At 39.6% G+C, this 16,724-nt stretch overlaps 1 protein-coding gene across 1 annotated transcript in view; it reads left to right on the forward strand.

Annotated features, from left to right (window-relative positions):
- The window catches only part of PEX5L (peroxisomal biogenesis factor 5 like), a 92,640-nt gene extending 84,367 nt beyond the window's left edge, over positions 1-8,273 (forward strand). The window contains exons 10-13 of the mRNA XM_058556294.1: positions 161-358; positions 1,043-1,208; positions 1,600-1,757; positions 7,046-8,273. Of these exons, the coding sequence (XP_058412277.1) occupies positions 161-358; positions 1,043-1,208; positions 1,600-1,757; positions 7,046-7,250 (727 nt within the window). The 3' untranslated portion in view covers positions 7,251-8,273. The remainder of the gene's footprint in view (positions 1-160; positions 359-1,042; positions 1,209-1,599; positions 1,758-7,045) is intronic.
- Positions 8,274-16,724: the final 8,451 nt, after the last annotated feature.

Below are 16,724 nucleotides of genomic sequence, written 5' to 3' on the forward strand. Positions count from 1 at the left end.
CCAATTTTCGTGTATTTTCCAGGGACTTAACATAAACTTAGCAACGTTTTTGCACCATTTAGTTAATAAAGATTTCGAATTTTCTAGAGAACTGTTCAGACTCTGGTTCCAAAAGAATCTGAAATTGCCTCTTTTTTTTTTTTTTTTTGCCTTTTTTCAGGTGCTTAGAATTGCAGCCCAACAACTTGAAAGCTTTGATGGCTCTGGCTGTGAGTTACACTAACACGGGCCATCAGCAGGATGCCTGTGAAGCTCTAAAGAATTGGATTAAGCAAAATCCAAAGTACAAATACCTTGTGAAGAGCAAGAAAGGATCTCCAGGCCTCAGCCGGCGAATGTCTAAATCTCCAGTTGATAGGTATCCTTCTCCTTAAATTACACCCATAGACACAATTCATCACCTTAAGGGAATTAATGAGCCTCAGGTCCCCACCACCACCCATCCCAGAATGGTTTATAGGACAGCAGTCTGCTAGAAGAGCAACACTGATTAAAAAGATTGATGCTGAGATCAGAGCCAATCTTTGGACATGTGGTCTACATTGTGGGCACTCCCAGACATTTATCTGAGTACCATATTTTGAAGCCAAATGCTTTGCACATATAATTAACCTGAAATAAATTGTAATTAAGTACCAATGTGGCAAGTTTTATAACGCCTGAGAATTAGGTCTGGGGAAAAATGGAAGTCCTTTCTTCTGGGAATTTTGTTTCTATCAGCAATAAATCATGATTTTAAATTCTTTCTTACTGAGGCCTTGGGAAACTTAGCCCTGGGGTTTTTGACATTGGCACTCAGGGTCAGTGGAACTCTGCTTGTGAAACCTTACTTAGCACAGTCTGCATCTGTGTGCGACAAAATATCTCATGAAAATCAGCAGGTATTTTTTAACATGCGGTATTAATAGTCCTTTCATTAAGCTAAGATATTTTAAGCAAGATTTTTCTAGTCTGTAATGTTCTCTTGGAACAGAGAACATAATAGTAACATCAGTCATGTTCAGACTATTTGGATTACAAATCTAATTTTTTTCCCTTGTAGTTCTGTTCTGGAAGGAGTAAAGGAATTGTATCTGGAAGCTGCCCACCAAAATGGAGATATGATCGACCCAGACCTGCAGACAGGTCTCGGAGTACTGTTCCACCTGAGCGGAGAATTTAACAGAGCAATAGATGCATTTAATGCTGCCTTAACTGTTCGGCCAGAGGTAAGCGCACAGCAAGAAACCATGAGGTTCTCTGTTAAAAATAAGTTTTCACAAGCTATACTTTGTACATTTCTGCTACACTTTATTTTTCTGCATCCAGTGGTTTAAAGTGATCAGTTCTAATGATATGCTACTGTGGCTGTTAATGCTTAAAGTCCCTAAAATAGAAACAGGAATTGCCTGACAGCATCAAATGGTAGCTGCTCTGTGATGAATGAAAGTCATTTTACAAAGTTGTCCATAAAGATTTTTGAGTAATGCACCACGTCACAGTCCTCATCCGTGAGCACTGGATAAATTTTTAGCCATCATCCTTCTTCTGCAGGGGATATAGGAATACTCTGTCATTGTGGCTCTGCTGATTGTTAGAGAGCTCTAATTTTGTCATCAGGACTATTCATTGTGGAACCGTCTCGGGGCGACCTTGGCGAATGGAGACCGCAGCGAGGAAGCAGTGGAGGCCTACACGCGAGCACTGGAGATTCAGCCAGGCTTCATCCGATCCAGATACAATCTGGGAATAAGCTGCATCAACCTGGGCGCCTACAGGTGAGGTATGGCAGCAGGCCGAGAGCCAAGAGTCATGCTCAGGGCTGAGAGGTTGTTTCCCAATAAAACTATCTCCTTTTGTAGGAGTAGTCTTCCTCCTCCTGTTAAGGGTAAACTTGGAACTTGCAGATCTTGAGGCCTCTTGAAGGAGGAACAGTTTTCTTCAGTGTTTCTCAGTCTTTAGAAAGCAGCAATCAGGGCCGGCTCCGTGGCTTAGCGGTTAAGTGTGCGTGCTCTGATGCTGGCGGCCCGGGGTTCGGATCCCGGGCACGCCCCAAGGCATCACTTCTCCGTCCAACCCGAGGCCCAGTCCCACGTACAGCAACTAGAAGGATGTGAACCTATGACATACAACTATCTACTGGGGCTTTGGGGGGAAAAAAATGAATAAATAAAATCTTAAAAAAAAAAAAAAGAAAGCAGCAATCATATGGGCATCTTGAGAAATGTAGATTCCCAGGCCCCTCCCCCAGAGATTTTGATTCAGTCGACTTGGATTGGGAGAAATTATCAGGGTTTTTAACACCCCTAAAGGCAACTCTTTGAGAAACATGAACAGTCCAACCTTTCATCTTCCAGCTAAGGGAAAAAGAACCTTAAGGGGAGGGGCTGGAGGACCCAGAAAATGCCAAAAATGCTTTTGGCAAAGCAGAGCCAAGAATCCAGGTTTTCTAAACATAATTTTAAAATGATGGGTTTATAGTTTGAAATGTCTTTCTCCTTCTCTCATGATTCTTCATTATCATTCTGGTCTATATCCTCTCTATCTTTTCCGCATCAACAGGGACCATAAATGACCTTTATTTCTTTGGGGTAATGAAAGTTTGGGTGATTTTTTTCTTTTTCCATTTTCTAAATAAACAGGTATTATTTTCATAACTGGAAAAAAGAGAACTAAATGTTAGTTTTAAACCCCACAAAAAATGTAAACCCTTTCTCATAACTCAAAAAGAAACAGGCTTTTAGAATCAGACAAGCTTGGGTTCAAGTCACCGTTCTGCCATTTCCTGGTTTTATGACTCTGGGCACATAACTTGGAGCCTCAATTTCTTCACCTGCTTAAAAAAAAAAGAGGTAATAATATCCATCTTGCAGGATTCTTGTGCAGATTAAATGTAATTGCCTAGCACAGAGCAGATGTTCAATACCTAGTAGGCATTATTGTTATGATTATTATCATTGCCATCATCATCAGTATCCTTATTATAATTATTATTTAGATAAGTCATCAGAGAGCTACATAACTGGATCACATTCTTTTGACATTTGAAGAATTGCTGCCTCTGAAATGCATTAGAGCCTTGTGCCATTGGCAAATATTGAACCTTTAGAAACGAGTTGCTACATTTATGCTAAAAGGATCTTAGAAAGAACATTAGTCACTGGATTACACTCTGTCCTCTAAGAGGATCTTGCTCAGGTCAAAACCAGGAATAGCTGCGTGACTCCTGAGCAACTGGTTTGTTTTATTTTGTGGACATTGTGAAATGCGCTGACACAGAGGTCCTCTGTACCTCAGCTGTGCAAAAGGCCAGAGTTGAATCTGTGCCACCTCCCTGCACACCAGCTGTCTGAGCCTGACGATGTCCACTTTGTACACTAACTTCAGTCCTGGTTTCGTCTGATTTCCCTAACCTGATTTTATCGTTACTCCTTTTTTTCACTTATTTTCTAGGTATGTGGTGCACATGTATTTTATGAGACACGTTAGGTCCTTTTTTTGGAACAAGGAGAGATGTAAATAGATACATATGTGCGTGTAGACATATTGAATTCCATTAAAAGAGTCTTTTATAGAGCTTCCGGATGAGTTTTTCTTAATTGTAACTTCTTAGTGTAGAAAACAATACTTGAGGGGCCAATAAAATAGTTTCTTGGGCCAGCCCCTGTGGCCTAGCGGTTAAGTTCAGCGTGATCTGCTTCAGCGGCCTGGGTTTGGATTCTGGGCATGAACCTACACCACTAGCTGGTGGCCATGCTGTGGCAGCGGCTCACATACAAAATAGAGGAAGATTGGCAACAGATGTTAGCTCAGGGCGAATCTTCCTCAGGAAAAAAAATACTTTCTTGGCATTCACAGATGTAAGACTCAGTAGGGCAACTATTTGCAGGAGGCCATGAAAGTCTGTGACAGGTAGCAATGGGCAACTCTGTTGAGATGTGAATTTTTAATCCTCAAGCAGAAAATCTCCTGTACAGGAGAAAGTCAATTTCAGGGATGCCAGATAAAATATAGAATGCCCGGTTAAATTTGAATCCCAGAGAAACAGCAAATGTTTTTAGAATATCTCCCAAATATTGCATGGGACATACTTATACATTCAGCCCTCAGTATTTGTGGATTCAACCAACCGCAGATCAAAAGGCCTATGATAGTTGTGTCTGTACTGAACATGTACAGACTTTATTTTCTTGTCATTATTATGTAAACAGTACAGTATAACAACTATTTACATAGCATTTACGTTATATTAAGTATTGAGTAATCTAGAGATGATTTAAAGTATACGGAAGGATGTCCGTAGATTATATGCAAATACTATGGCATTTTATATAAGGGACTTGAGAATCCTCAGATTTTGGTATCTGTGGGGGTCTTAGAACAAACGCCCTATGAATATGGAGGGAGAACTGTATTGAAAATTATTCACTGTTTATCTGAAATTCAAATTTAACTGTGTATTCTGTATTCTTATTTGCTATATCTGTCCATCTTGATCAATCATCTACTTTGGAACATCTCAGCTAAGCTTTGTGGGTCTTTTATTGTCACGCTGGGTGTGGGAAATCTTGTGAAGTGATAAATATCTTGCATTTTTTTTCCTGAGATAAAAGACCATCAAGGGAGACATAAACCTTAAATGAATTCTGAAAATAAGTTTAACTTGAAGTGTAAGTGTATGCTTAGGAAATAACAACCCTCAATAGAGATGTGGCTCAGAAGAAAGCCAGGAGCTGGTACAAATACTTCTGTATCCACCGAAGTCTTGGGACCTCTCCTAAAGAACCGCAGGTGTCTGTGTATGTAGCTATAGCACTGCTGCTTGTCATCTCATGTTTTCTATAACAGGTCAAAGGCAAGTCCTACCCTAGGCCTGTATACAATTGAAATTAGGAGAGGAAACTGTTGGCATGAAACTTTGCAGAGCTTAAAATGCTGCCCCTTTGTCAGTAGGAGCTCCAGAGTAGAACTTTGACCAAAGAATCTTAACCATTTCAAAAGTGAGGACCACTTTTTAATAAAAAAAGAAATCTCAACCCCTTTGATAGTAACATGTTTAGTAGTAGTATAATGAGGGAAAGCTACTATAAAATGAAGAATGCTTTTAAATGAATGTATTTTTTATTAATCATGACATACACGAACAATTTAAACTTATTCATACATATATATGTGAAACATTTGAAAGTTATTCACACATATACATGTACAATCTTCTGAGTCCCCCAAAAGGACTCTGAGTTCCCAAGTCGGGGAACAAGTGAAGACCATCTTCGTGGGAAAAACCTCGAGTTACTTGATGAGGCTACCATTTACAGTATTCTTCTGTTACTCTTCATGTCCCTCAGAGACCACCGCCACACACTCAGGGGCTAGGAACAGCCTGCACAGGAGGTGATCCCGAGATCTTCCTTCTCCCAGAGTTCTTACAGGCCTAGGATGATGAGAGGAAATGGAGTGGTTGGCATTCGAGCTGCCACCCTGTAACAAGGAAGCTAGAAAGGGATTCTAAAGTAGACTCTCCATGTGCATCTGTTTATAAATCCTCCTCTCTTGCTTGGTTACAAGACATCCAGAAGAGGGAGTGATTAGAACACCCACGCCCTTCCATTACCGAGGTTGTCACATACAGCCCAACCATTTCCCAATTGCCTTTCATTTCCAGGCAGATCAAACTATATAGATGAGCAAATGCCTGGATCATGTACATGGAATCAGAAATCTAGCCTTACTTTCTTTAAGGATTCTTACCAGATGCTTAAGAATGACCACCTTGCAGTATGAAATGAGATCAAGTTTGTGAAAAGCTTTTAAGAAGAGTGAAGCCGCTACAAATTAAAGTGGCATCATTATTCCTAGCAGAGACCAGTTTGTGAGATACACAATACACACTTCAGGTGACATGGAGTGCTGAAGAGGGCAGACCCCGCAGGTACCCCAACTGGAGGAACTAGAAGGCCTTTGGACAGCGTCTGACTCAGCGGCTCACAAACTGCATTCTCAGGACCCCGTGACACTTTTGACAGCTGTTGAGAACCTCAAAGGGCTTTTGTTTAGGTGGGCTGTTATCTATCAGTTTTTACCATGTTAGAAATTAAACTGAGAAAAGCTTCAAAGATTCTTTTAAAATTAATAATAAACTAATTACAGGTTAATATAAATTATGTATTTTATGAAAAATAATTATTTTTCCAAACAAAAAAGATGTTTAGTGAGAAGAGTGGCATTCTTTTGTTATTTTTGCAAATTTCTTTAATATCTTGCTTAGTAGAAGACAGACTGATTATCTGCTTCTGCCTTCAGTCTCTTGGGATATCACACATCATATAGAGACTGGAGAATTCCATTGTACACTTGTGAGAAAATGAGAGCGAAAAGGTAAAATGATAAAAATAATTTTGACCTCACTGATCCCCAGAGTTCCCCAGATCACACTTTGAGAACTATTGATTTAACTTAATGATAAGGGCTTTCGTATAAATTGATTCAACTGCACCTCACAACAAGGTTTAAAAATGACTTCTATTCTCCCGATTATACAGTAGGGGAAACTGAAACTCGGAGAAGATAAGAAATTTGCCTAAGGTGACATGACGGGGAGTTAAGCCGAGGTGCCCTGATAACAAACTCAGCTCAGGCCTGGCTGTTCCCTATCTTTCTATCACTAATAGGAAAAGTTAGACCACTTGGTTTCTGAGTGGCTCCAGATTCTTCGTCTTCAACTCTAGTTATATAAATCACGTCTGCAAATGGATTAAATCTTCACATCATTCCTGGAATGGGGGAAAACCGAATGCATTAATGAGTTAGCAATGGTTTTGCTGTTACTCTTCCTCTCCCACATGACATTCCTAAAATAAAATTTGCTTTCCTTTTTACTTTCTGATTTCTCTATATTTAACAATGATTTTTCTCTAAAGAATAATGAGAGAATCAGAAAGTTGTTCATCTGATGATCCAAAACACCACAGAGAGGTAATTTAGGATTTTAATGCATTTTTTTTTTTAAGTTTGCTAACTGTGAAGTTTGTTGCATTTTAAAATGTCTGTTGTTCTACCCTCTTAGAGAAGCGGTCAGCAATTTCCTCACTGCCCTCAGTTTGCAAAGAAAGAGCAGGAATCAACAGCAAGTTCCTCATCCTGCCATCTCTGGGAATATCTGGGCTGCCCTCAGAATCGCACTTTCTCTGATGGACCAACCAGAACTCTTCCAGGCGGCTAACCTCGGTGACCTGGATGTCCTCTTAAGAGCTTTCAACTTGGATCCTTGAAGGAAAAGAAAAAAATTAAAAACAATAATCCCTCATCTGAGTAATTGTACTGAGAAATGCAAAACTATTTTATTATGAATTTCAAAAAGGATAAACCAGATGTTCAAAAGGCCAGGGTGATAGAACCCAAGGGAATTCCTACAGACAATGCCCAGTCTCTGCTCAGACCCAAAAGCACAAAATGTTGTCTGTAGAGTCAAGGTCGGGCTCGAAAGAAGAATTGACAGACTCAAGACAAGCCAAGATAAAGTAACTGTTTGTGAATACTCTTTTCACAAGCTGCAAGCATATTGCAAAACATGTTCTTTGGGGGTTTTGTCCCCACTTGCAGCAGATGGCACATCTAAGGAACTTGCTCGTGGGACCCCTGGAGAAAGCACTGCCTCAGATCAGGGAATTCCGACTATTTCTGAACTTTCCCCTGAAATTCTCCCTTTTACAAGATTGACCATAGGTTGGGCCAAGGTGCATGCACATATACTAACTCTTGACTAAAGAGAGGCATTGCTTAAGCCTGTTCCAATTTTAACTTTTACTGTAGCTCTTTGATTCCAGAGAGGGAGCTTTGCTGGCAAAAGCAGTTTTTGCACTAGAAATTTCTGCTGTCCCAAATCAAAACTTTTCTGGGACTGTATATATGCACTTTAATATCTTATTTATGCCTTGCTGGAGTTTTGTTTTGTTGCTCCAATTTTTAACTTGGGGGTGAAAGATTTGAGAACTCAGCCTTGTTAGATCAATGGACCAAATAAAAATTCCTGAAAATTGTTTTCATAGTGTAGGGTTTTGAAGGAGTGTTTTTCTTAAAGCAGATATGACATAGGATGTAAATATGTCAAACACACGTGCTTCTTATTCACGTGCTTTCTGGGACTGTATGAACTTAAGCAAGAGATGAGGTACCGTCTCTTCATGCATTCTCTGCAGGGAGAAAGTTTGATGATATTGTGATTTCTATGGAGTTGACATTAACTTGCTTAAATGTCATAGTTTACTTGCTTTCTAACTGCCCTGCACACCAATATTCCTTTTAAACTGTTAATATTTTAAATAGTATTTCTTAAGAGTGATAAATACATTTTTCCTAAAAATTATGTGTTTTCTTAGGCCATAATAATGTGCACTGCTCACCCTTTTGCATTCTAAGTGATAGAAGATCAATATTTTCTAGCTGAATCTCACTGAATGTCAGTGGTTTAATAAGAAAGATGCATGCCCCTTTGGCTCTCATGTTGCATATGTATCACATATCAGGAATTTTCTTTTGGCAGTGGTGTTTTATCTCATTGGTTACATTGCGCTCAGTTCTTCAGAATGTTTTGTGCCTGTTGGGGACTTGGTGATTATTTGAAAATTCATTTTTTAAAGATTTAGAAAAATTGTTTGCAAAGTGCTAATCAAAATATAATTTCACCATTGTCCAATTCTAGTGATTGTCCTAGTAAGTTGTCCCAATCTTCTTCATCTTTTCTCCTTCCTTCCTCCACAATCTTCCCAACGTAATCTGATCCCAACTGTTTCTTCGTGTTCTTTGGTTAGTACTAGCTGATTACTTTCATGATTAGAGTTACCAAGCAAAACAGCATTTGGGTCAGAACAGTTTAACTGGGGAGTTAGCTTCTACTGGGAGAGCGGTGGGGGGGAGGGAATGTGCACACATGCTGAGAAATCGAACTCAGGTAGAAGTCCTCTCCTGTTACATTTGACGTCCCTGGAGTAGGAAGGAGCCTCAAGTAAACACGAAACCACAAGTACTTGAGGCTTACATGTATCACAAGCTATTCCAGTTTATAAAGACACAGACTTGAGGGCACTGTGGTGGAGGTTTTGATATTCATTGTCAAAGCTCATGTGGGCAAGGTGATACCTGCAGCTGGGCAGCAGGAGGCAGACGCATTAAGGCATTCAACCATCGTTGGGCAATAGTGACAGCCCAGTCCTGGCCTACTTCCCTACAGTCTCAGAAAAAAAGTAAAGCTCAAGAATATTTTCAAGAATGGTACTCTTTAGAATTTTAGAATGCTAGAAACTCAGTCGGGAAGGACTCTTGGGGCCAGCCTCCAACCATGGTAGCTGCCTGCTTGAATATTCCTGATAGAATAGCATCCATTCTCTGCATGTTCCTTCCTCCTTCCAATCCCTGTGCATTCACTGGCTGGCCAGCTGACTTGCATCCGTCATAGTCCATTAAGAGCCTCTGAACAAACGATTCAAAGCAAACTTTACAGGTGTTCTGTCTATGATGTCATTCTGTACTTTCAACAGTTACTGAATTTGCAATAATAATGGTAAGCTGTTTTCTTAGCTTTGCTGGCACTTCATATATGAGATCAGTAACAATTTAAAGCCTGACAGTAGGATAAATGCAGGATACCTTGATTTAATTTGATTGTTGCTAAGTGGTGGCAAATTTTGCTGCCTATGTTTTATTTTGCTATTGAAATACAACATAACTTTAAACTCCAAAGAGTTGTGTTAGAGGAGAATAGACAATTTTCTATTCCCATCATACTTTGGTAATTTGCAGAGCATTTGGTAGGACTTTCTCCAATCCATCTAGTGTCCATCAGAATCAAGATTTTCATAGGCTGTTGCCTGTCAGGAAGTACAGAATTATTGCCCAAGACATTTTTCAATAATATTTTTTAATAAAATTAAGTAAAAACAGTTACTAAAAAGCAAGTGAAAGTTTATAGAAATCAGAGCACCACCAGAAATTAAGTAGCAAGATTTTAGAATGGTCTTTATTGTATACATCTTTTTTTTAAGCATATACACATTTTTTTAAGGCAGAACTGGTTTTGGCTGTGAAATTGTCATTTAAATTACTCTTTCCATTTAAAAGGGTAGCGTGTCCCTGGTTCTTTTCTGAGGCACTCTGGGAAGGCTTTGAGTTTCTTTTTTCTTGCATTACTGCGTAATAGCCAAAGATCTCTTAGAAGATGGTACTATTTTACTAGAATGGCCACTCAATTGCATAGACGTGACTTTCAAGGACCAATTTCACCAGTAGATTGGATGAAAATGCAGGGAAAGCTGGTGAGCATTGCTAAATTTCAAAATATGTTATAATTATATCTAGTGGGCTATTTCCACATGCTGCTGTACCTTAACAGTGAGGAAGAGGTGGAGTGATAGGGGAGAGGAGAAGGAGTAAAGCAGCCACGTACTGGCCAGTCGTATTAAGTCATCATTCCCTTTGCTTTCTCCCAAGATCACTCCCCATGACTCCTTGAAAGAAAGGCCGAGCTTGTCCACCAGAAAACTTGAATAGAAAACTGTGAGCCCTGCTTTCTCAGCCAATCCGCGTTTCAACACAACACCGAACTCCCGATACCTAACTGGGTTGGAAGGTCCAGGACACACTCACTTTCAGAGTTTGATGCCACTTCCCTTATTCTTTTCTTTAAAAGGAACTATTACGTTGAATCTTAGGTCCCTGTCTAGATATTGACGCTAGATAAATCTTTCTAGTATATTCTTGCTCTACAAGCAAGACTTGAACACAATTGTAGCTCATCCCACTTATAACAGGAGCTCCCAAATTCTGTACCATAAACTTTGTGATGATCTTGGGAATACAGAGAGAGCAAGATGGTCATTTTGGGTCCCTTCCTCATTGGCCTTGAATCAGTTCCACAAGACTGGACTGTACTTTAAGTTAGTTGTTGCTGCTGCTGTTTTATACCTTGAAATGCTTCTAAAAGCATTCTAGAAACAGGGTATTCTGAAGGCTTAATTCACGTGCCATCTTTTTGAGGCCTCCTATTTTAGAAATTATTACACATGCACACACATGATTTAACTTTGTAAAATAATTTCAAATTCATTCCCTCTCCAGATTTTACTGCAGTTTCCCTATCATCTCAGTATTTATAGAACTGGTTGAAATTAAACTGTTTTGAACTAAGAAGTAGATATATATATATATATATATATTTTTTTTTTTTTTTTTTTAAAGAGTGTTAGCAGATGAACTCTGGCATAAGGTTTGTAAAAAGGTGATTTTTAAAAAGTAAAACATATAACCTCAGGTACAAAAATAATGCATGCATTAGTACTTGCAAATCTGCCTACTCAAATATTAACCAAAGCATGCAAGATAACTTCACTGAATGTAAATTTACCCAGTGCATGATTAAGTCTCATAGGTTAGCTTATTTTTCCTTGCTTCTGAATGAGGAAGCATTTTCATGAACTTTGTGTTGGTTTTTCTATTTGCTTTTAATATCCTATCCTTAAGATTGTTTTCATGCCATCACACTGAACTTTACAGATATTCACACATCTGGTTTATGCAGTATTGCAGCCAGTGCCAAACTAATCCTATGAGGAACCCAGGTACTTAGACTTCCAAATGATTTTTAAAAACCACTTGAGGCACAACAGATCCAAAACTAAAACAAAACCCACCTGTCTGAATGCTACTAAACAAAATCATGTTGATTGCCTCAGCACACTTTTGGGTTCTAAATTCTGAATAGCGCATTTCAAATTTTTCTAAAAGTTCAGGAATAAATCAGAAACACTGACATTCTGAATAAGATGGGGAGATAAATGTCAGGCACATGAAAACCATCATTAGGCAAAGTGGTCACGGGGCCTTAATTTCCACAAATGTCACATAGTGACAGTGTGGGTGTCACACCATTGTCCTCAACACGGTCCCATTTGTATGGTGGGTGAGTTTCTTGGGAAACTTGAGAAATTAGACTTGGCCAATATGTCTAAAAACATTGAAATTCAGGGGTGATGAGGTGACTTCACGATCCCTCAGAACCAACTCGGAAGTCCTCTCATTGCCTTTTGCTGTGACCCCTGCTTTACGGAAAAACAAAGACAAACCCAAGGAGAAATGAAGGAGCAAAGCTCGGTAAGACGGGGCGGGTCTTAGGTTACTACCAGCTTTGCCACCATTCCATACACGCCACACACACACACACGAGCTCAAGGACAGGATTCCCCCAAGACACAGCCAAGACCATTGTGTGGACGCATTAAACAGTAAAGAGGAGAAGAAACAGAAAATTAAAGTATGAGGCTTAACAAACTCTTATGTGGCATTTTGCCTTGAATAAAGTTTCCACTATGTGCAGCCTCTGCAGCAATCCCAAAATAACACGCTCTAGAAACAAGCGCCCCAATCTCAGAGCTGTTTTCTCAGGACCTTCTCTCCAGGAGAAGACTAACTTGCAATGTGGCAGAGTTGCAGCAAAATCCTGACGGGCTCAGTGGGACACTGTGAGAAACCTGCACTCAAAATAACAAAGATGAAAAAAAGGACACCGAGCCAGTTCTTCGCTTAACAATAAAATGGGTGCAGTTTTTTTTTTCTTTGAATTTCTTGAAGAGGGAAATGGTGTGACACAAAAAGGACTAAAGCAAATACACACTCAACTAGGTAGTTTGGCTAGATTTTCACTCAGATACATAAAAGTTTTGCAGAGATACTATGAAAGAATTGTGCCGTGTGAGCAATGTGTTCATGATTGAATATGTTACCAGTAGTTAAAGGAAATACAGCAAACCTAAATTTTTACCCACTTCCTTTTGATTTCCCCCACATCATCGAACCCAAACACTCTTCAATTTTCATTGTCCAAATTTATTTACATTGATTGGAAAAATAAACCTGATTAATTTAGTAAACTTTTTACAAACTGTAACAAGCATTTATTAACTATTTAGAAAAGACATTTCTATATATTTTGTATATCTATGAATATTGCATATCTAGTCTAATCTAAAAATGTTGTTTTGAGACAAATTCTTCTGTGATGCTTCCTTGTCATGCTCAATAATGTTTAAACTCTTGGCATTTCATTTTTAAGCTGAAGCAAATAACAAAGAAAAAATTTACCTTTAAATGTTTACATTGAGTTTCTAAATTAAAACCAACCCAAATTAAGTGACCAATAGTAAATTCATGGCAATGGGGGGAGGAGGTATAAAAGTTATTGGCATACTAGGTGATAATGTATCTGTGTATTTAGTGAAATATTATGTATCATAGCACAACTCTATTGGGTATTAAAGCTTCATCTTGGTATTTCTCTGCATTGCTCTTTGAAATAAAACTACAACCATAAAAATAACCTCTTATCATATTGATGTGTTTAATTTACTCAGTTGGCTTATAATTTGCAAAGTACCAAGATTAAGGTAGTATTTTTGTACTATTATTGAAGCATGCCTTCCCTTTTTCACATTATTAAATTGTATTTATATTTGTGCAATTTTAAACTATGTTTTCAAATAAACTTTGTCTGCGGCTTCAAGGTCTTTTCAGGAATCTTTCAAAATGGGATTTGGAGATCAGAATTGCTTCAAATCAAATAGAATCCAATTTGTACTACTGGCTAAAAGGTCCTTTTATTGAATATCACTAGATATGATTTTGCATGAGTTATCTGGAAATCAGGAATGCATTTTTAGATATAAAACAAAACTTTAAAATCTTCCTCCTTTGTTAATTTTTTAAGACTAAAATATTATTTAACCTGAAATTGGATTTTCTGATTTTTTTTTAGAATAAAAGTATTAAAGTCTATTTCAGTTTTAGGGTCTGTTTTATTTTTTCTTTTTGGGTCGGTCAATACACATTTGAGCACCTACTATGTGCGGGTACTGTTCTCATGTGGGACGGTGGTAAGTAAATCAAATCAAACCTGTTCTTGAAGAGCTTAGATTTCTGTGAGAGACCAACAAATGCTTTTGCAAATAAGAACGTCATGTGTTGCAAAGTGCTAGAAGAACAAGGCAAATCAGGTATTACGAGTTGACTGGGGCCTCCACCTACAGGTGGTCAGGAAGGGTTTCTCTTAGGTGACGATTGGGCTGAGATTTCAACAACAGGAAGCCAGCCAAGTGGAGATGGGGACAAGCATTCCCAGTGGAGCCAACAGCTAGTGCAAGATGCCAAGGCAAGAATGAGCTTGGTGTGTGTTCCAGGAGAAAGGAGCCCAGGGCGGTGAGGGCTGTGAGCTGGGGAGACCTTAGGAGATGCCCTGGCAGGGCAGAAGATTCTCAGAGGCCTTCCTAGAGCAGGGGAAAGGGCAGATTTGCCCTCAAGCAGAGGAGGATCTGTCTCCAAGCAGAGGTGCGATGCCATTGAGACAGAAGTTTCTGTGTTTCCAAAATGTTTGCTAACTATGAAGTCCTTGAGTGGTCAGGTTGGTGAAGGAGGGAACAACAGGCTCGGACGAAGAGACCTACACAGGGAGACTGGAGCACCCCGTTCTCCCTCTTCACTCTCCCCTTTTGATGGGAGGCAGCATGTAACCTTGGTGGGACTCCATTTTCTCCTCTAGAAAATCAAGCTGTACATCTTTCTTTCTTGCGTCACTGTTATTCTATATAAGGTAAAATTCCATCTACCTAGTGCTGAATTGTGGCTTCTCTCCCTAGCCCTTGCATAACTCAAGCCTTTTTTATGTCTCCTACCCTCACTTTTTAAACATGAATTATATTAATTTCCTCAAATAGCTGCTTCACTTCATGGGTACATATAGAAGCAGCTCAAGTTTTGAAGGTTCATTACATTTCTTTACAAGGCTCCTTAAGGTAATACCTTACCTACCCAGTACTTTAGGGCTCACAATGGACTTAACGTATTTTTTTCTTAGTTAGACCTCATAATAAATAACGCTGCCTGGTAATCATCTTAATGAATCAGAACTTTGGGAACTGATGACTAATTTTAGTATTTTGCCCTGTGGAACTAAACTACTGATTCTCAGTAGGGCCCCTGCTTGAGTTTTCTCAGCTGAGTAGAAGGCCAGGCCTTCCCAACCCAAGTTCTTTGAAAGGGAAACAGAAAGGAAACTACCATTTACCAAAACCTACCATGTCCCAGATTCCCAGGCGGGACGTTTCTACTCTGCCATTTTAACCCCAATGGACACCCAGGTCCTATGCCCTTGATCAACTAAGAACTGTATCCAGTCCATAATTAATATTACTGCAAATAATAAACATAATAGCAAAAACTGTGCCAGGTGAAAAAATGTCTTTTAGATTAAAAACAGACTAAAGATCACATATAATACTAAAAACTGCAAAAACTGACCTGGGAAAAAGTAGGCTTGAGAGAAATTACCAAGATGATGGCTAACACTGCTCATAGTAAAATTTGCTATCGATTAAAAATTGACAAAAGAATAAAATCTTCTTTTTTCTGTCTGTGTTACTATGGAAAGATATATATATATTTTTTTGTGTGAGGAAGATCAGCCCTGAGCTAACATCCATGCCAATCCTCTTTTTGCTGAGGAAGACCGGCCCTGAGCTAACATCTATTGCCAATCCTCCTCCTTTTTTTTCCCCCTTTTTCTCCCCAAAGCCCCGGTAGATAGTTGCACGTCATAGTTGCACATCCTTCTAGTTGCTGTATGTGGGACGCCGCCTCAGCATGGCCGGACAAGCGGTGCGTCAGTGCGCGCCCGGGATCCGAACCCCGGGCCACCAGTAGCAGAGCGCACGCACGTAACGGCTAAGCCACAGGGCCCGCCCCAAAATCTTCTTGATAAAATTTAGATTTGCAAAATTTTACCTGGTAAAGCTGGACCCCGTGGAAATAATGGCTGCAAAAGGGAATTTGCAATAGCCAGAGTTATGATAGGGACAATTTGAGGAGGACCGAAAACTAACTGATGACTCAGACTGTCCTCATAAAATTTACAGAATTGATACCAGTAAAACTAATTTCATTGAAATAGACAGAAAAATGTAAAAGCTTAGGAATACTTCAACTGGGTAACTATTTCACATCTTCTCCTCTCTCCTCAAATCCCCAATCTCCCCCATGCTCCCTCCAAACTGATGATCTTGCTTCCTACTTCCCTGAGAGAATTAAAGCAGGCAGGAGAGAACTCCCAGAATCCCATTGCTCCCTCTCCTCACGACCGCTCTGCGCTCCAGGTCTCTGCCTTCCTCCTGTCCCCACAGACGGGCTTCCCAGCCCCTGCCTAAAGTCAGCTCCCACTTTGGCACCAGATCCCATCACCTCTTGCCTGCAGTGGACCAGCAATTCTTCCCTCTCTCTCCTACACCCTCAGTAATTCATTTTCTGTTTGACTATCTTATTTCTATTATGACCATTATATTTAAAAAAAAAAAACAACTCTTGATCCCATCCCACTTCCCATCAGCCAGCAGCCGCTTGTTTGCTTCCCTTTGTAGCAAAGCTCCCCAAAGAGTTGTCTTCTTCTGCAATTCCTCTCCTTCCAAACTGTTCCCATGGAGATCACCCACGACCTCCAAGTTGATCAATCTCACAGTCAACTCATCTTACTCATCTATCAGTAATTTGACAGTTGATCACTCTCAACTGCTCACGATGCTTTCTTCACTTGACTCCACTTCCAGGCACAATTCTCTCGGTTTTTGTCCCCCTTGGTAGTCACTCCTTTCAGTCTCCTTTGCTGGCTCATCTTTTCCCTGATGTCTTATGTTGAAGGGCTTAGTCCCTGGACC

This window comes from Diceros bicornis, chromosome 15 (genome assembly GCF_020826845.1).
Source record: "Diceros bicornis minor isolate mBicDic1 chromosome 15, mDicBic1.mat.cur, whole genome shotgun sequence".
NCBI classification, from domain to species: Eukaryota; Metazoa; Chordata; class Mammalia; order Perissodactyla; family Rhinocerotidae; genus Diceros; species Diceros bicornis.